Below are 20452 nucleotides of genomic sequence, written 5' to 3'. Positions count from 1 at the left end.
CTCCTGGATATGCCCCATGGAACCTAGCATTTTATCGGTCATAAGGAGTGAGGTCAATATATATGTTCGACATAATCCATATGGCACCTCTTTTACAGTGCAATCAATATGATCAGTCAAAACCATCAGATAAACGCAAGACATTATTCACAATTGTTTACATTTAGATCATATAGACAATTCCACAGCTTTAGCATGTAAGATATGTTTGTGTCGAAATCGGCGGTCTAGATTTTTTTAATTAGTCACAAGAAATATGCTAAATCAAGAAACCCGATATTAAGATTATTATTTTTTTCTTTATAGAACTTAGAAAAAAGAAGAAACCAAATTGTGTACATCACCTCTAAGGCCTCATGAACTGCCTGGCAATTTTAGAAGGCTGTAGCCATATCTAAGCCTTGACCCAAATGTAAAAAAGTGTATCTTGTCACCCACATTCAGAGCTGGAATGATGCAATCTTAATTATAGACTCCTTGAGGCTGGCTTCCCTATAATAATACTCCTCGATGTGTTTGTTATAATGAGTCCCTACAAAAAGGAGTACTTGATGTTTTTCTTTGACCTATTTGAATCTACTAAAGCCAGTTACTTCAAATCCTTACTGCAGGAATTGAATTTCACTAATTGTCATGCAGCTTTTTTTTTAGATTTATTGCTGTAATTGTCAACAATTGTTATTTATTCAGTAGGAACGTTTTTAAAAAGTGCAATTTTTAAGATCTAAAGGGTAATTTATGTTTTGAGATTTCTTTTTTTTTCCCAGTTTATATTATGTGCGTTTGTTATCTGAGGAATGCATTTATATTGTTTCTATGCGATTCTTGCCAAATAAAACTAAATTGAACTGATTGAAATATGTCTGGTTTTGGCAAGTGTGCATTTTTGTTTTTGCACAATATACAATAAGTGTTCAACATGTAAATGTAACTAAAATTAACAAAAAGTAAAACTGGTTCTGTTTAAGAGTAGCATCATATGGTCGCAAATAAGTACAACATAACCCATCAGGAAACATTACATTAAAGCAGAAATAAAAACAGAGACTAGTCTATTAGTCCTGGCACCGAGGTGGGCCTACATTTGCACAAATAATAGTGATGGATTAAATAGAGCCGATGGCTGAAAGTGGTCTGACACTTTATTATGTATTTTGGGGAAAATAAAGAGATAGAAAAACAATTAGAGTTGTCTCTAGTCTCCAAGTGCAGATCTAGGGTGACGCATCAAGCCTGCTGCACCTCTCCAGGTGACTCACCTTCATAAAGCAACTTGGTACTGCAGTATCCCTCTGATTCGGTCAGTGCCTCGTCCTTGTCCACGTCTACCAGGTCGAGTAATCGAGTGATTGAGACTTCCAGGGAGCACAGGGATCCAGTTTTACAGTACTCAAACCCCAGTGGGGGGTGGATTTCAGACTTCACATTATACAAGGTCTGAAAAAAGAAGATTAAGTTCATCAAAGATACACCAAGAAAGAGCGTACTTTTTCGGAGTTGAAATAATTCAGCAAAGCTGTGTGCAGCAGGAGATGAAACAAGCAGAGTGTAAAGTTAGAATACAACAAAGCTGTGTGCAGCAGGAGATAAAACAAGCAGAGTGTAAAGTTAGAATACAACAAAGCTGTGTGCAGCAGGAGATAAAACAAGCAGAGTGTAAAGTTAGAATACAACAAAGCTGTGTGCAGCAGGAGATAAAACAAGCAGAGTGTAAAGTTAGAATACAACAAAGCTGTGTGCAGCAGGAGATAAAACAAGCAGAGTGTAAAGGTAGAATTCAATGAAGCTGTGTGCAGAAGGAGATAAATCAAGCAGTGTGTAAAGGTAGAATTCAATGAAGCTGTGTGCAGCAGGAGAAAAAACAAGCAGAGTGTAAAGGTAGAATTCAATGAATCTGAGTGCAGCAGGAGATGAAACAAGCAATGTGTAAAGGTAGAACTCATGAAGCTGAGTGCAGCAGGAGATAAAACAAGCAGAGTGTAAAGGTAGAATTCAATGAAGCTGAGTGCAGCAGGAGATAAAACAAGCAGTGTGTAAAGGTAGAATTCAATGAAGCTGAGTGCAGCAGGAGATAAATCAAGCAGTGTGTAAAGGTAGAATTCAATGAAGCTGTGTGCAGCAGGAGATAAAACAAGCAGTGTGTAAAGGTAGAATTCAACGAAGCTGTGTGCAGCAGGAGATAAAACAAGCATAGTGTAAAGGTAGAATTCAATGAAGCTGAGTGCAGCAGGAGATAAAACAAGCAGAGTGTAAAGGTAGAACTCAATGAAGCTGAGTGCAGCAGGAGATAAATCAAGCAGTGTGTAAAGGTAGAATTCAATGAAGCTGTGTGCAAGAGGAGATAAAACAAGCAGTGTGTAAAGGTAGAATACAACGAAGCTGTGTGCAGCAGGAGATAAAACAAGCAGTGTGTAAAGGTAGAATTCAATGAAGCTGAGTGCAGCAGGAGATAAATCAAGCAGTGTGTAAAGGTAGAATACAACAAAGCTGTGTGCAGCAGGAGATAAAACAAGCAGTGTGTAAAGGTAGAATTCAATGAAGCTGTGTGCAGCAGGAGATAAAACAAGCAGTGTGTAAAGGTAGAATACAACAAAGCTGTGTGCAGCAGGAGATAAAACAAGCAGAGTGTAAAGTTAGAATACAACAAAGCTGTGTGCAGCAGGAGATAAAACAAGCAGAGTGTAAAGGTAGAATTCAATGAAGCTGTGTGCAGAAGGAGATAAATCAAGCAGTGTGTAAAGGTAGAATTCAATGAAGCTGTGTGCAGCAGGAGAAAAAACAAGCAGAGTGTAAAGGTAGAATTCAATGAATCTGAGTGCAGCAGGAGATGAAACAAGCAATGTGTAAAGGTAGAACTCATGAAGCTGAGTGCAGCAGGAGATAAAACAAGCAGAGTGTAAAGGTAGAATTCAATGAAGCTGAGTGCAGCAGGAGATAAAACAAGCAGTGTGTAAAGGTAGAATTCAATGAAGCTGAGTGCAGCAGGAGATAAATCAAGCAGTGTGTAAAGGTAGAATTCAATGAAGCTGTGTGCAGCAGGAGATAAAACAAGCAGTGTGTAAAGGTAGAATTCAACGAAGCTGTGTGCAGCAGGAGATAAAACAAGCATAGTGTAAAGGTAGAATTCAATGAAGCTGAGTGCTGCAGGAGATAAAACAAGCAGAGTGTAAAGGTAGAACTCAATGAAGCTGAGTGCAGCAGGAGATAAATCAAGCAGTGTGTAAAGGTAGAATTCAATGAAGCTGTGTGCAAGAGGAGATAAAACAAGCAGTGTGTAAAGGTAGAATACAACGAAGCTGTGTGCAGCAGGAGATAAAACAAGCAGTGTGTAAAGGTAGAATTCAATGAAGCTGAGTGCAGCAGGAGATAAATCAAGCAGTGTGTAAAGGTAGAATACAACAAAGCTGTGTGCAGCAGGAGATAAAACAAGCAGTGTGTAAAGGTAGAATTCAATGAAGCTGTGTGCAGCAGGAGATAAAACAAGCAGTGTGTAAAGGTAGAATACAACAAAGCTGTGTGCAGCAGGAGATAAAACAAGCAGTGTGTAAAGGTAGAATTCCACGAAGCTGTGTGCAGCAGGAGATAAAACAAGCAATGTGTAAAGGTAGAATTCAATGAAGCTGTGTGCAGCAGGAGATAAAACAAGCAATGTGTAAGGTAGAATTCAATGAAGCTGTGTGCAGCAGAAGATAAAACAAGCAGAGTGTAAAGGTAGAATTCAATGAAGCTGTGTGCAGCAGGAGATAAATCAAGCAAAGTGTGTAAAGGTAGAATACAACAAAGCTGTGTGCAGTAGGTGATGATAAAACATGCAGTGTGTAAAGGTAGAATTGGATGAAGCGGTCTGCAGCAGGGAATCCGACAGCGCTTGGTGTATTTGTGTAAAGGTAGAATGCAACAAAGCAGGAGATAAAACAAACAGTGTGTAAAGGTAGAATTCAATGAAGCTGTGTGCAGCAGGAGATAAAACAAGCAATGTGTAAAGGTAGAATTCAATGAAGCTGTGTGCAGCCGGAGATAAAACAAGCAGAGTGTAAAGGTAGAATTCAATGAAGCTGAGTGCAGCAGGAGATAAAACAAGCAGAGTGTAAAGGTAGAATTCAATGAAGCTGTGTGCAGCAGGAGATAAAACAAGCAATGTGTAAAGGTAGAATTCAATGAAGCTGTGTGCAGCAGGAGATAAAACAAGCAATGTGTAAAGGTAGAATTCGATGAAGCTGTGTGCAGCAGGAGATAAAACAAGCAGAGTGTAAAGGTAGAATTCAATGAAGCTGTGTGCAGCAGGAGATAAATCAAGCAATGTGTAAAGGTAGAATTCAATGTAGCTGTAAGCAGCCGGAGATAAAACAAGCAGAATGTAAAGGTAGAATTCAATGAAGCTGTGTGCAGCAGGAGATAAAACAAGCAATGTGTAAAGGTAGAATTCAATGTAGCTGTAAGCAGCAGGAGATAAAACAAGCAGAGTGTAAAGGTAGAATTCAATGAAGCTGTGTGCAGCAAGAGATAAAACAAGCAGTGTGTAAAGGTAGAATACAACAAAGCTGTGTGCAGTAGGCGATGATAAAACAAGCAGAGTGTAAAGGTAGAATTCAATGAAGCTGTGTGCAGCAGGAGATAAAACAAGCAGAGTGTAAAGGTAGAATTCAATGAAGCTGTGTGCAGTAGGAGATAAAACAAGCAGTGTGTAAAGGTAGAATACAACAAAGCTGTGTGCAGTAGGTGATGATAAAACAAGCAGTGTGTAAAGGTAGAATTGGATGAAGCGGTCTGCAGCAGGGAATCCGACAGCGCTTTGTGTATTTGTGTAAAGGTAGAATGCAACAAAGCAGGAGATAAAACAAACAGTGTGTAAAGGTAGAATAAAATGAAGCTGTGTGCAGCAGGGGATCAAAGAGAGCAGTGTGTAAAGGTAGAGTACAACAGCTGTGTGCAGCAGGGGCTCCAACAGAGCGGTGTGCAAAGGTAGAAAACAACAAAGCTGTGTGCAGCAGGAAATAGAACAAGCAGTGTGTAAAGGTACCATACAACAAAGCTGTGTGCAGCAGGGGCTCAAACAGAGCAGTGTGCAAAGGTAGAATCCAATGAAGCGGTTTTCAGTTGAGGGATACAAAGGGGTTGTACACAGAGCTGGGGATACAAAAGAGATGCCCAAGGGATACAAAACAAATGGCTGCAGGTGGAACACGAAGAGAGGAAAGGGTTTAACTAGAACAGAGCATAGGCCCGGCACTAAAACAAAAGAATCTCCTATTAAATTAAAATGGGGCCATATTTGCAAACAGGGACAGTTTTGAACTTGTAAAGACGCGTTGTATAAGTGATTTGGAAGGTGTAGATGACTAGTTAAGCTTGCAGGTAATATATATATATTTTTTTAACATCAGGGAAATAAACAGTAAAGAAAACACTGGTAGAGAAAGACCATAACACAGGACCACAAACAGCCCAAAAACTTCCCTCGCACTAATCTGTCAGACTAGCCCGTCAGGCACTGCCTGAATGCCCTGTAGGGCAGACCGCCGATCTTGTGTGAGGTAATGGGATACAAAATAAGAAAGGTTTCTTACCTGTAATACTTGTTCTCCATCATAGGAATAACTGGTAAATGAGTTAAAAATTAATATCTCCCTGCGGGTTCCAAACACACTTGTTACAAATGAAAATTCTCTTTTGTGAGAACTAAACTAACTTCAAATTTTACGAATCTAACCTAAAAGCATTTTCCTTCATTTAAATTATTCAATTTTATTATTTTAGAACAACTAAATAACACGAATGAGGATCTCTGCACCTAATGAGAGTAAACCTTTCCACCATTCGTTTAAAAAACAGGAAAAGGTTAATGCCTGCATGGGAAGAAATTACTTACCTGTAACTGAAGTTCTCCAGTATTGGAATCTTTCATAGATTCACATGCTTGAATCCTTCCCCGTCATCAAGATGGGAGCCCCCGGTATATTAATAAAGCAATGTATTGATAGGTATAGACTAGAAAAGGCGTAGGCCTCTTTAGTTTACCAACCTATCAGACATTTTAAAAAAAAGAGACCAAACCTTAAGGCCTAAATGACCACAGAGAAAGAGAAAGGTGACCCTCCCAGGGAAGGAGGGTGGGTTGCATGTGATTCTATGAAAGATTCCAATACTGGAGAACTACACTTACAGGTAAGTAATAATTTCCTACTCCAGTATTGAAACTTTCAAAGATTCACATGCTTGAATCAGATTAAACAGCAGTAAAATAGCACATCTGAAGCATTCTCAAAGTTATCAAATATAAGCAAACAATATGCATATTTGTAAGAAAACCTTAAAAAAAAGTTATAAGGAATATAGCATTATAAACAGAAAACCTTTGCATTATTTTCCATAAACATACAACAGCATTGCAAATGTGCATAATTGAACAAATGGATGGTGGGAAGACAGGGGTAGCTCACCTTTACTGGAAAAGATGTTGAAGCACTGCTTGGCCCACTGCCGTATCCTTGTGACCTGCTGTGTCCAAGCAGTAATGCTGAGTAAAGGTGTCTGTTCTTCCATGTCGCTGCTCGGCAGATATCAGGAAGAGACACCCTAGCAAACAATGCAATAGAAATGGAAACAGAGCTTGTAGAGTGGGCATGTACCCTAGAAGTCAAGGGTCTACCCGCCTTCTGGTAACAAAATTGAATGGTGCTGGAAATCCACCTGGAAATGATTGCATTGAGAGTGGCAACCCTTTCCTAGGAGCACTGAAAGCAACAAATAGCTGAGAGGTTTTGCAGAAGTCTTTAGTCTTGGCCAAGCAAAATTTCAGACATCGCTTGACGTCCAAAGAGTGAAGCACTTTTTCCACAAGTGTAGTAGGATTTGGAAAGAAAATCTTCAGAATTACTGGTTCATTCAGGTGAAAGTCTGTAGGAACTTTAGGAATAGATTTAGGTTTTGTACGGAGAATAACCCCATCATCTTTGAAATGGAGAAAAGCGTCCTGAATGGAAAACACCTTAAGTTCACCAACTCTTCTGGTAGAGGTGAGGGCGAGAAGGAGAGCCAATTTCCAAGTAAGAAACTTAATGTCCGCTTTGTGGATGGCTCAAATGGATGTTTCATTAATTGAGACAGAACAGCGTTTAGTTGCCAATGCAGAGGCCTAACTGGAGAAAGTGTCCGGATTAAACCTTTAATAAACTGCTTAATTATTCTGGAAGACCACAGTGACCGTGTAGTAATCATAAGTGTATACTCTTGTTGTTCTTACTTAGTGCTGGGAGCATGAGCGGAGTTCTCTCTGCTCATCCTCTCCCAGACGTTCTAACGTTACCAGGGAGCGATTGCTGTTGGGGACAGATCGCTGGAGTCGGCCGTTGTAGCTGGATGGTGAGCTAAATGTAAACATAAATGTAAATGTCCAGAATTTGTAAAGCGCAAACAATTACCCGAGGGTGTCAAGGCGTTGGGGGCCGTTGGGAAGATTAAGCGAGCTATCGCCCAGAGTCACATGGTGCTGTGCTGATCTGCCACCGGCGCCGGGGATTGAACCGTGAGCCCCCGGGTTCCGGAGTGAGTTGCCCAGACCCTCTGGTCTGTGGTAATACAGTGCCATTGGCGTAGGTAGTTGGTAACTCTGCCACCAAGGCAAAGTGAGGGAAGAAGGGGAGCAGCCGGAGCCTGTAATACATCATTGGCGACGGTTGGAATCCTTTCCAAATCGCCCTGCTTTTCCTCTAGGCTGAGATGCAGCATATGAGGATTGCGCTGGTTGCCTTTGTTGATATTGGGGGCAATAAGTTTGGTTGAGGTACAAAAAGAGGGATACTCTTCCCTGGCTGTGAGGACCTGTCTACCGTGCAGCCTTTATAATAAATAACTGATCTTACCTTCGTCTGGCCTCTTCACTACAGACTGAGATGTGGCAGAGTACCTAAAACGTGAGATCGCAGCTAGATGGACCTTGATGGATGAACGTGACAAGCCTGACTGTGCTAGGTGTAGAAGATATGGAAGGACTTCTTCCAGAAAGGAGGAGAAAGGATGTACTTCAGTTTTATTACACCAGATGCAAAATCTCTTCCATTTAAACCGATAGGTCTTATTGGTGCTCTCAGTACGGGCGCTGGCTAAAATGTCTCTGCAGTCCAATGGTATGTTCAGATTCTGGAATTAATGGAACTCAAGAGCCATGCTGATAATGAACAGACTTGAGGTCCGGATGGCGAACTTAGCACTGGTGCATAGTCAGGAGAGTTGGGAACAGTTTGAGTTGAAAGTAATGGCCCCGAGAGAGAAGTAACTCCGTAAACCAGAGCTGGCATGGCCAGGACGGTGCAATGAGTATTAGTCTGCAAGGGTCTGACTTCATTTTCCTGAGTACTTTTGGAAGGAGAGGAATTAGAGGAAAGGCAAAGATGCCCAACCATGCTATCAAAAAGACATTGCCCCATGACCCTGGATGGGGATGCCAACCTGCTAAAAACCGCCATTTGCAGTTTTGGGGTGTTGTAAAGAGATCCAGATTCGCTCTGCCCCAGTGGAGAAAAATGTTGTCCAGGGTCCGCTGATGTAACTCCCACTCATGGCATGATGATGTAAGCCTGCTGAGAGTATCGGCTATGGCATTATGTTTCCCGGGAAGGTGCTTTGTTTGAAGATGCACCCCGTTTGAATTGTACCATTCCCATATTTTCTGCACTTCCTGGGAAAGAAGTTAGAATCTTGTGCCCCCCTGTTTGTTGATGTAGTGATGTAAGCACTGCTGAATTCTTGATCCTCTGGAGAAATGCCTGCAAGGCGAGATGGGCCACCTTTAATTCTAGTAGGTTGATGTGGGATTGACGTTTGTGGGGCAGCCGTTTTACGCCGATTTGAAGATCCTGGAGGTAGGCTCCCCAACCATCGAGGGAAGCATCTGTTGTGATAACTAGGGAAGTAGTCAGTGGGTGAAATGAGAGACCGATTTGACGATGTTCCTGCTTTATCCACCAAGACAGGGTGCTCATTTTCCCTGGAGAAATGTTGATGAGATTGCTGAAGGAGGCTATTAGCTGCAGCAATTGTTTGCCCAATTCCTCTTGGACGCAGTATCCTTAGTAGAAGGGAACTAGAGGAATGCAGGAAGACATCATCCCTAAAAGGGATTTGTAGCGGCAAACCGAAAGACACTTTTTTGTTTGGAAGACTTTTGCCAATGAGATGAGGCTTAATTGACGTTCTTGAGTGGGATATGCTTTTGAGGATGCGGTTTCTAGCCTGGCCCCTAAAAACGTTAGGATCAGGGACGGTGGCAGGCTGGATTTGTCTAGGTTGAGGGTAAGACCTAGTCGTCTGAACAGGTAAGTGCAGGCAGTAGTGGATGCTTGTGCAGCTCTTACTGTAGGCTTGACAAGCCAATCGTCCAAATAAGGAAAGACTTGATGGTGATTTAGTCTAAGAAAGGCTGCCACAGAAGCGAGGTACTTTGTGAAGATGCAGGGTGATAATTTGAGGCCAAAGGGGAGCATCTTGAACTGATAGTGGCTTCCAGCTACCGTGAACCGGAGATATTTTCTGTGATTCGGGTGAATAGGTACGAGAAAATACGCATCTTGAAGGTCGAGGGTGGTCATAAAGTCTTCTTGGTTCCTACTGTAAGGTGACCATATGAAAAGTGTGGAGGTATCTGAGGTCTAGGGTCAGACGCCCCTGCCTTGACTTTTTGCGTATCAAGAAGCAGCTGGAGTAAAAGCCTCTTCCTTCTTGCGAGGCAGGGACTCTTTCGATAGCTCCCTTCTGCAACATTGTTTTGACTTCAAATTTCAGAAGATGAAGATATTTTTGGAGGGATGGTTGTGGTGGATTTAGATGGGGTCTTTGGAGAAATTCTAAAGTATGTCCGAATTAGATTAGGTCTAAGACCTTCTGGTCTGTGGTAATACACTGCCATTGGTGTAGGTAGTTGGTAACTCTGCCTCCAAGGCAAAATGAGGGAAGAAGGGGAGTAGCCGGAGCCTGTAATACATCATTGGCGACGGTTGGAATCCTTTCCAAATCGCCCTGCTTTTCCTCTAGGCTGAAATGCAGCATATGAGGATTGCGCTGGTTGCCTTTGTTGATACTGGGGGCAATAAGTTTGGTTGAGGTAGAAAAAGAGGGATACTTATACTTTTGATAACCCCCCTCTGTAAGAAGGCTGGCCTCTTCCCTGTGAGCCTCGAAAAGGCACTTTCCAAAATTGCAAGGTCCCTAAGGATTTAGCAGTGTTGGTATCTGCTTTGCTAGCCTGGGGGCCCTGTCCACGTGTTTCCCCAGGAGGGCTTCTCAATCATAAGGTAGGTCCAGGATTTTGCTCTGAACTTTGGGTCAAAAAGAGGTAGCTTTTAGCCATCTTTGAGCGGGAGTACAGCAGCACCTGCTAATTGCCTAAATCCAGTGATAGCAATGTCCACAGGGCAATCTATGGTCTTGCTAGAAGTGCGCTCCCCTTTCGGCTTGGCGTCTTCAGGTAGCTGTTCAATGATGGAGCAATATCCGACCACATTTGTCGGTCGTACCTTGCTAGGATTGCTAGGGAGTTGGCCGTTCGGACAGTTAGCGTGGACAAGGAGAAAAAACTTTCGCCTACAGTGTCCAGGCGTCTGCCATCTTTATCTAGAGGAGCTGAAAGTGGTGCAGATGGATTTTTCCGAGCGACGCTGAGCTGCTTGTGCAACGAAAGAATTTGGTTTAGGATGTCTAGTGAGACATGCGGGGCGTCTTCAGATGCTTTGTACTTTTTATCTATTTGTGGTAAAACTGCTGCAACTGAAGCTGGGGCCTGCATTACCTCAATGCCTTTCTTCCATATATAATTGATAATAGGAATGGTCTTATGGATTTTTGAAGTTTAAAAAAAAAGTAATATAAAAAGCACTCTGCCATCTTTGTTGGTTTGGGGAGGTCAAACCTCTTTGCCGATTTCTCGAGGAGGTTGAAGAACCCCTCTAAGTCTTCAGAGGGAGAACCGGGAGGAGCAACAGTTTGCGATGATGGTAGTGGTGACATATAAATCATCCCACTCTTTCTCTGTGTCACAGAGCTCACCTTCTTCCCTGTCCTCATCTGATCATGGAAAGGAATGTTCTGCGGTGTGCGCAGAATTGGCCGAGTCACAGGCAGAGGCTTAGTAGGCAACAATGGTGTAGATGGCTTCGTTGGTGACTTTGGTACTGGAGATGATGGTGTGTGAGAGGTGCTGAAGGTGGAGAGTGCTTGCAGTAGTCATTAAGCATGAATTGCAAGTCAGTGACTAAGGATGATGGCAATGCAACCATTTCTACCTGATACTGTTGTTGGTGGTGGTAATACTCAGGAGGAACATAGTATTCTCGTTCGTAATATTACTCATCTTCATCCACTGGCTGACAGTTACATGCAATTCTAAGGGGCTGTGTGCCCCACCAAAGAGACCATCCTACTCCGAACCTTCAACATCTAGAAGGTGAGTAAGGGGTGATCTTACTTGAAGTGTGAGCTGGAGTTAAAAGAGGAGATCTGCATTGTTCAGCTGTTTTTTGCCTCGTCAACGATGCTGTCAACAGTGTAATCGTCGCCGGTACCGTATCTTTCGTCAATGGTGATCCTGAACCAGAGTGCATATTATCAGACGCTGGCGGAGATCTCGACGGTAGAATCTTTGTCGATGACGTAGCCTTAGTTGACGGTAGAGTCTTCGTCGATGATAGAGTCTTCCTCAGCGGTGGACTTTGACAATTAGGGAATCTTCATCGACGACAGTTGCTTCAAGACGGTAGAACCGTCAATGACCGTGTCGTTGATAATGATGGTGTTATCTTCGCACATAAAATAGGTCCGTGGTTTGTCAACGAGAGAGTGGTTGCCAAGAGAGAAAAGGATGTGGCAAATGTAGACGAAGAAGACGTGCTGGATGTGGATGTCTGTCATCGACGGCGGTTAAACACCCGTCGACTATCTCCCATCAACGCCACAGAAGAGGACTTTTTGAAAGAATGCTTGATCTGTGAAGGAGGTGTAGAAGGCCCAGAAACTGTTTTTGAGGATTGTTTGATGTGTAGATGATGAGAATGCAGCCATAAAAGTCGTTGTCCCTCACAGTCTTTATTTAAGGGTTTTGACAGAAAATTTGAGACATACAGTCTGTAGCTTTATGCGCAGGATTAAGGCAGTAAACACAATCCTTGTGAGGGTCATCTGTACAAATCTTATTTCCACAGGCAGCACAGTCTCTGAAGAAAGCTTTTCTTGCTTTTTCTGTCATGGTGGAGTCAGATTTACTTGCAAGCCAAATTACAGATACACTGAAGGAAAACATATATCAGTAAATGTAAATATCTGTATGGTACATATATATCAATTCTAGCAACTAGTATAAGAACAGGAAAAAGCTGAGTAGAGATCAGTGGAGACTCCTTAGCACAGTGTGCGGTAGAAAATCTGAGGGACTGAAGCTTCTAACTGGAGTATTCTAGAGGGTGGTCCATTCTGATTGGTCCCTTTTTAAAAAGGACTAGGACAGATTGTTAAACTAAAGAGGCCTAGGCCTTTTCTAGTCTATACCTATCAATACATTGCTTTTTTAATATACCGGGGGACTTCCATCTCGACACGGAAGGATTCAAGCATGTGAATCCATGAAAGTTCCAATACTGGAGTAATAGATAATTTACAGACTAAAGCTACTCAGAGAAAACTACACTGTACATGTAATGTTGCAGGCTGACCTAGGTGTACCAAAGGGCACAGCCCCAATCAGTTCAGCTCCTGCATATTTATTTATTTGAGGAATTTTACAAAGTGCTTACGTTGCAGAGCGTTGACTTCAGAGCACTATAGAGGAGGGGAGAAGAGTAGGGGTGGTGATAAGGATAGAAGAAGAATTACTAGGTGGAAGGTGATCCACAGGGTAGAAAATGATGACCAGCAAGTGGAGTCACTTGGATTATCTTTAACAAGGATAGGATTAGAACCTGCTATCAAACTTAACTAATCTCCTCCCAAATGTGAAGGAGGGAGGGTTATTTATGAATTAGCAAATATTCCTATGACCGAGAGCCAGGTAATCTCTTTGCTGGTATTTATGAACATAAAACCAAATTACTTGGTATCTGCCAAGGCTAATAGGTTCCATAGTCGAGCGTTCATCCCGGAATTAGAGTCTAAACAACAATATTTTATAAACGTATGTTGTGATCGCCAGGTTGTGTCTTTGCATGTTGCAGCCACTGGTGCGCACATTTTTTAGCAAGGCTTCTGTTGCTACTTTACTGTTTGTTATTTGAGTTTCACCCTGCTAAGATCTATTTGCCGTCTGATATCAGAAGAAGGAGGAGGATTGGAAAAAAAAAACAACACACTAGTAGAGAAATAGGTTGATTAACCCGAAAATACAAGATAGTTTTCCCACAAGGCAACCATCAGGTAGACTGTAATAAAATTACAAAATATTTATGTCAATACAATATAAACCCCTCTTAGTAGAAACTAATTAGGATTGCAATAGTGCAAATCATCTATCTCCATTATTTGTTGCAGTGGTTCACCAAATCCCTTGCCTACCATGGTAATCTGCCAGATTCCACGTAACATAGCACCTGCCAACAGGCTGTAGCACAGTATGATAACAATCCACCCTTAAAAGCGTATTGCCTTCAACATGCTTTTCACAATAAGTAAGGGAGGCCTACTTGCTTTGTCATAACCAGATCACACTGAAGGAATCTGACATAAAATTCCCCAGCGAACCGATAACGCCTCTAGCCTTTACCAATATATTGACACTATATACACAACCGGCCCAAGGAAGTGCACATAAACTGGCAAAATGACAAATAAATACAAAATTACAGCTGGCAAACCAATACACAGCCCTTCTCAATACTACTGTCTTTGTAATAACTTTTCATAAGAAACAGGTCAGACCTATGACATCTAGCATAACATATCCATGCACAACAATCGAGCACATAGCTGTCATTAGCTTATCGCTGTCACCAATCAGACCTACTGAACTGAGTGTAAGCTTTCCCACAAGGCAACCCTCAGCCATAGTCTTAAAACTACAAATGAATACAAAATTAAAGTTGCAAAGCAAATTACTAAAAAGGCTTCACAAGAATCCTCACAATGCAAATCCTCTATTGCCATCATTTGTCTGAGGGGGCAACCAACACCAGTGCTCTCGTCTGCTAAAGTAGTCTGCTAAAGTAGTAGAATTGTAGGCTTTAATTCAGAGTAATAACAATCAACCCTTAAATGCTTATTGACTAACAGGTTTCTCACAATCAATCTACCAGGCCTACTGCCTTTATCGTACCTTTTAATACCAAACAATTGGGCCTACAGCCTTTATCATTGGCTCGTCACCAAAAGCAACTCACGCCTACTGTACTGAGCGCACATTTCCCACAAGGTAACTCTCCCGCATATACCTTAAAACTACAAACGTATACAAAATGAGAGTTGGTAAAATAAAATACTATGTCCCCCCATAAGAATATTTCAAGAATTACTGTAGTGCAGATCTTCTATCCCCCAAAGATTGCTCAGGTGGCTCGCTCGCACCAAAGCTCTTGCCTACTACGGTAATCTGTCAAATCCTATGCAACAAAACACCTTCCTGCAGGCTTCAACAATCCATCCTTAAAATGCTACTGAGGCAAGGAGGTCAGGCATACTTGCTTTCTCATAAGGTTTCGTAACAAGACAGATCAAACCTATGAAATCTGGAATGACTTTTTCCAATGAACTGGTGAAACCTTCACCATTAGGTTTAGACTTTACCCAACATTGGTCTATTCAAGGGCACATGAACTGGCAACCATTACGCATACTTATAGAATTACAAACATGTAGAACTATACAGCTTGGAAAACAATATACAACCCCTCTCAAGAGGGCCTAACAGGAATCATCACAGTGAAAACCCCTAGGGTTTGTCAGAGGGGCTGTTAGAAATGGGATTTTTGGTAGGCTAGGGCGTGGGCCAAAGCCAGGCAAAAACCACCACTCTAGTCAAGATAAGGGAGATACACTTCTAAAATAACCCCTGCTCACCCCTTGGTAGCTTGGCACGAGCAGCCAGGCTGATCTTAGAGGCAGTGTGTAGAGCATTTGCACATAACCAACAGTAATACAGTGTACGAACTACAAAACGACACCACACCCAGTTTAGAAAAATATCAAATATTTTTAGAAGACCAAAAACGATTAAAATCCACACTACTATACTTAAAAGTTCACAGTTCCAAAAATACGCTGATTAAAAAGGGTTCCTTGTGGGGATAGCTCAGTCCGGGTTCGTGAACAACAAAATCCAACAGTTCTGGCTGGTTGCGGGGTCGCAGGCCAGCTACGGTGTCGGGAAGACCCGCAAAACAGTACCTGTTAGAAATGCAGGACGTCAAGGCCCTTGAAGTCACTCGCGTAGAGGGTCGAGCTCCTCTCTGGTGGAATCAGGAGCGCTGGCGCCGGCAGGCGTCGGGTGCTGTGGTGCAAGGTGCAGCGTGCAGTGCCCCCAGGTTGCGGTGTAAGCAGCAGCTCGGTGGCGGCCTCAGATGACGTCGTCGGTGAGACCAGGGTCGCGGTGCTCGTCACGGTGCTAGCAGGTCACGGTGCAAGCAGTGGCGTCGTCGGCTGACGAACTGGATTTGATGGCGCCTGCGTCGGTAGGCCGAGGCTGCAGTGCGGGATGAGGGCAGTGTAGGAAAGTGGCTCTGTATATACTGTTCCCAAATAGGTACAGTGTGTACAGAGTCCACAGTACCCAGAGGTTTGGCAGAGGCTAAAGTTAGATATAACCTTAATCTCTAAAGTGGTAGCTTGGTCGAGCAGTAAGGCAGTATCAGAGGACAGTGTAAAGCATTTGTTGTACACACTCAGTCAGCAAATGGTCTCACACACTCAATAACTGAACTCTAGGCCAATGGTTTTTGTATATAAAAATATATGGTTGTTTTATTTTAGAACCAACAATAGGTATCAAAATATACTTTCTCAGAATTAGATGCTTTAGTTAAATACTTTGCAATAGGCAATTTACTTTTGAATGCAATAGATACAGTTTGTTGCAATAGGCAACATCATTTCAAACACAATAATACATTGAGCTCAATGGGAATTTCAAGTTAAATGCAATTGATTACTTTTAGGATTACTTTTCTAACTCCAGGACTGGATCCTAGATTCAGTCCTGGGACAGTTCCTTGAAACAGGTGAGTAAATACGATTTAGTTACTGTTGTGATTTTTAAGCAATATTTTGGTATTTTAAAAGTTGACACTTGGAAACTTTTTCTAATGAAATCACGAAGGTTATCCTAGGGGAGAATATTCACTTAGCAGGTAAGTGGGGTTATTGTTACTTTTTCTAGCTCAGTGTTGGATCCTGGATCCAGCACTAGTGTACCACCTGTAAGCAGTTGAGAGAATGCGTTTAGGTTATACAGGCGACTTTTAACGAATATTTGTAAGTTTGCAAAATCGACACTGACATTTTTGCAATCAAAAACCAGGCAATGTTATCCTATGGAAGGAAATTCAAGTTGCAGGTAAAGTATGTTCTCGTTACTTTTGTAATCCAGTGCTGGACTCCTAGGTTCAGCACTGGGACCTCTACATAAAACAGGAAAGTAATTACGTTTTCACAGTTGGTACGATTTTTAAAGAGTATTTGTAGTTTGCAAAAATCGACACAAATTTCACAGAGAAACAGTCAATGGTTTCCCATGGGAGAAATTTGAGTTAGCGGCAAGTATGGTTGTAATTACTTTTCAGGGTCAGTGCTGGGCACCAAGATCCAGCACTGGGATCTCTCCTAATAGCAGGTGAGTATTTTCGATTTCGTTACTCGGTTGATTTTAGGTGAATATTTTAAAAAGTTTAGAAACTCCACACTTTAAAGAATCTTCAAGTGAAACCAGCCAATGTTACCCCATGGAAGAAAGTGAGTTGTCGGCTTTTGGGTAAGTACTCGACTGGCAGGGTTAAGGTGCTGGGCATAGACTCAGGGGTCTCCTAGGGTCAGGTAAGTACGGTTGTTACACCCTCAGCGGCACAGGGGCAGCCGGGAGCAGTGAGGTAGGCCCAATGTTATCCTATGGGAGGCAGGGGGCCCATGGTTGGTGGCTGCTGGCTAGCAGTCCACGCAGCTGAGGTTGCTGGGCTCCTGGTCACTTGCTCAGGGCAAATGGGGAAGTGGTTAGAGTGGAAGTTGCACTGCCGGGATCACTCGGGCGGCTCGGTGCAGGGTGCTTTTGAGCCGTCGGGCGCTCAATGGATTGCAATGGAGAAGCTCAAGAACGAACAAAGGCTGCAAGCTCGGGACGAAGATCCTTCAGGTGCGACCACCACTTCGAGAGGTAAGTTGGGTAGTTGGAGGATGGGTAGGTACCCAGGAGTTTGGCACAGGGGGCCACAGGGCGCCGGGTGCAGGGGTGCCTTTTGGTGTCGGCAAATCTTACCCTCTGTTGATCACGGTTGGGGGGGGTCCCTGGTTCTGACCCTGCAGGCGTTGTCAGGAGCGTCGAGGTGGGTCCTTGGGTACCGGATTCGGGGTCACAGTCGCCGGGGGGACGTCCCTGCGGTCTTTGTCCACTCCAGCACAGGCCAGGCTTGGCAGGTGCCACTGCTCGTGGGAGTCCCAGATGCTCAGAGTCACAAGGTAACCAGGTCCTCCGGGGATTGTGAGGTTGCTGGCCACGGGAGTTGCCGAGATTTAGCAGGTTCGAGGGTCGACAGGCCGGTAGGGCTGGGGCCAAAGCAGTTGGTGTCTTCCTCTTGTTAGCAGCTGCACGGCCGGTCTTCTTTCTTCTTGATCTTCTTTGCTGTTTCGGAATCTGGATCTAAGGAAGGAAGGTTCAGGGTGCCCCTAAATACTAAATTTAGGGGCGTTACAGATAGGTAAAGGGCAGGGACCACTGGGTCCCTGCCCTGGGGTGGGTACACCCTCCATCCTGCCACTCTCCTGTGGGAGGGGGGCAGTGGCCTAGTCCTGATTGGGCAGGGCTCCCCATCTTCAAGATGGTGAGAGCCCAGAGATATGTTTCACCTCGCCTCCCCCACCTGTGGGGTGGGGTTGGTAGATGCTGGCACACCCCCTGTCCTTCCTTGGGGTTTCCGGCCTGTCTTCCCACCAGAGTGGGGGTTTAGAAACGGTAGGGGCCAGTTGCTGAGTACAGCAAGTGGCCTGGAGAAGCTCACAAAGGCGGCATGCCTTTGAAGCTTCCCCTGCCCATCCTGGGGGAGGAGACCTAGCACCTCGCCCAGGATGTGCATTGTTGCAGGCCCAGGAGAGCGGATGGCTCTCTACCCAGGGGTCCAGAAACATGTCTGCTGTGTGGCAGCCTAGGCAGCCCCTCAGACAAGACGTGGATTGTAGGTTAGGTTCAGGGGGCATCTCTAAGATGCCCTCTGTCGTGCATTGTACATTAAAGCCTGCACTGGTATCAGTGCGGGTTTAATGTGCTGAGAAGTTTGATACCAAACTTTTCAGTCTTCAGTGGAGCCATCATGGTGCTGTGGAGTTCGTGTTGACGATCTCCCAGCACCATATACTTTTAAATGGCAGCACTGCACTTACAGTGCCCAGGACTGGACCTGGGTACTGTAGGGGCACAGGGCTCATGCTCATGTACCCACATCACTGGCACAGGGCACCCAGCTAGAGGGGTGGCTGATGTATGCCAGGGCAGTGTATTGTTGTGGGCATGGCACACAGGGATGTGTGCCATGTCGACTCTCTGTTTTGTTCTATACCCAGACACTCAGCCTGCAAGGGCGGTGTGTTTGTGTCAGGATACAGGGCCTCTAAGGGTGGCACAATAAGTGCTGCAGTCCTTAGTTGCCTTCCCTGGTCACAAGGCCCTGGGTACCTAGTGTACCATTTACCAGGGGCTGACATGTGGCCAGGGTTTGCCAATTTGGGTTTTAGGTTTCAGCACAGTTTTTAGGGAAGGAACATAGGCCCTGGGCACTGATTGGCAGGAGCCCAGGGCACACTCAGTCAAAGTACATTCAGCAATTCAGCAAAAAGTGGGGGCAAGCAGAGGCGTCGATTTCGGCGGAAAGAGGCTGCGTCAGGCCAGCCAGTGCGTCCTCGTGAAGCAAGGTGGTGTGGAGTGCGGTGCCCACGGGTTGCGCTGTGAGCAGTGGCTCGGTGGCAGCGTCAACAGGCGACGTCGGTGAGACCAGGGTCGCAGTGCAGCAGTGCCCTCTGCGGTGCCAAAGCTACGACATGAAGTGAGGCGGTGCGGAGTGCGGTGCCCACAGGTCGCGGTGCAAGCAGCGGCTTGGTGGCGGCGTCAACAGGCGTCAGTGAGACCAGGGTTGCGGTGCGGCGCTGCAGCGTGCCCTCTGCGGTGCCTTCAGGACACGGAGTAGGCAGTGCGTCCTAGACGTCGTCGAGTTGGTGTTCTTCGTGTTGCAGCACAAAACACACTGTCCCCAGTGCTGCGGGTTGAAGAATTTGAAGTCTTTGCTGTTCCTGAGACTTCGTGAACAGGGGGCAAGCTCTACCTCAAGCCCTTGAAGAGACTCACAAATTAGGTTGCAGAAAGTCCAGTCCAGGCCTTTCACTGCCCAAGACAGAAGCAGCCACTGCAGGTCAACCCAGCAAAGCAGTCCTTCCTTTTTGCAGCTTCTCCGGCTCTTCTTCTTGGCAGTCCTCTTGATCCAGATGAGTTCTAAAGTTCAGGGGTCTGGGACCCAGTATTTATGTCCAAAAATCCTTTGATCTTTCAGGCAGAGGGTGTCTGAGCCCAGCCAGAACCAATTGGGCCTTCTCTGGTGTGAATTCCTGGCAGGAGGTGGAGACGGCATTTGTCAGAGGCAGACCAGGCCTTTTGAGGTGCAAGGAAATCTCCTTCCCCCATCGTAGCCCAGGTCTATTCAGCCCTTTCCTGACCTACCTAGACTATCTGGAGCCCTCCGGCCCCCCAGCCTTCTGTCATCCAAAACCCAGACAGGCAATCCACATTCCATAGAGGCACATGGGATGACTGAGCAAGAAAATACCCGCTTTCTAAAAGTGGCATCTTCAAACGCGGAATGTAAAAATCACTTTCAGTAAAAGATGGATCTTTCGATTCTGAGTTCAGGCATACTAAATTTTATTTTCTTACCGAATTCCCTGTGCTAGTTATGTTTATAAGATGTTATAAACAAACCTCCCATTATGTCCTATGGGGAACTGGTAGCCTTGCAATAGTGGAAAACGAAATTGGCTGTAATTCACTATTAGGACATGCCACACACACCAGGGAATGCCCTACCTTTCACATACACTGCACCCTGCCCACAGGGGTACCTTGGGCCTACCTTAGGGGTGCCTGACATGTAAGAAAAGGGAAGGTTGGGGACTGGCAAGTGTGTGCACTGGACCAAGTCGACATGGCTGTTACAAACTGCGTGCAGACTCTGCAATGGCAGGTCTGAGGTACCTTTTCAGGACTACTCACGTGGGTGGCATAATCAGTGCTGCA

General features: G+C 44.5%; 1 protein-coding gene across 3 annotated transcripts in view; it reads right to left on the bottom strand.

Annotated features, from left to right (window-relative positions):
- The window catches only part of TRAPPC10 (trafficking protein particle complex subunit 10), a 584087-nt gene that overhangs the window by 74889 nt on the left and 488746 nt on the right, over nucleotides 1–20452 (bottom strand). For all 3 annotated transcript variants that reach the window (XM_085620787.1, XM_085620788.1, XM_085620789.1), the window contains one exon: nucleotides 1260–1437. In XM_085620787.1, the coding sequence (XP_085476913.1) occupies nucleotides 1260–1437 (178 nt within the window). The remainder of the gene's footprint in view (nucleotides 1–1259; nucleotides 1438–20452) is intronic.

The sequence above is a fragment of the Triturus cristatus genome, chromosome 8 (assembly GCF_964204655.1).
Source record: "Triturus cristatus chromosome 8, aTriCri1.1, whole genome shotgun sequence".
Taxonomy (NCBI): domain Eukaryota; kingdom Metazoa; phylum Chordata; class Amphibia; order Caudata; family Salamandridae; genus Triturus; species Triturus cristatus.
Note: the sequence above shows the minus strand (reverse complement) of the source record. Positions and strands in the feature narration are given on the sequence as shown.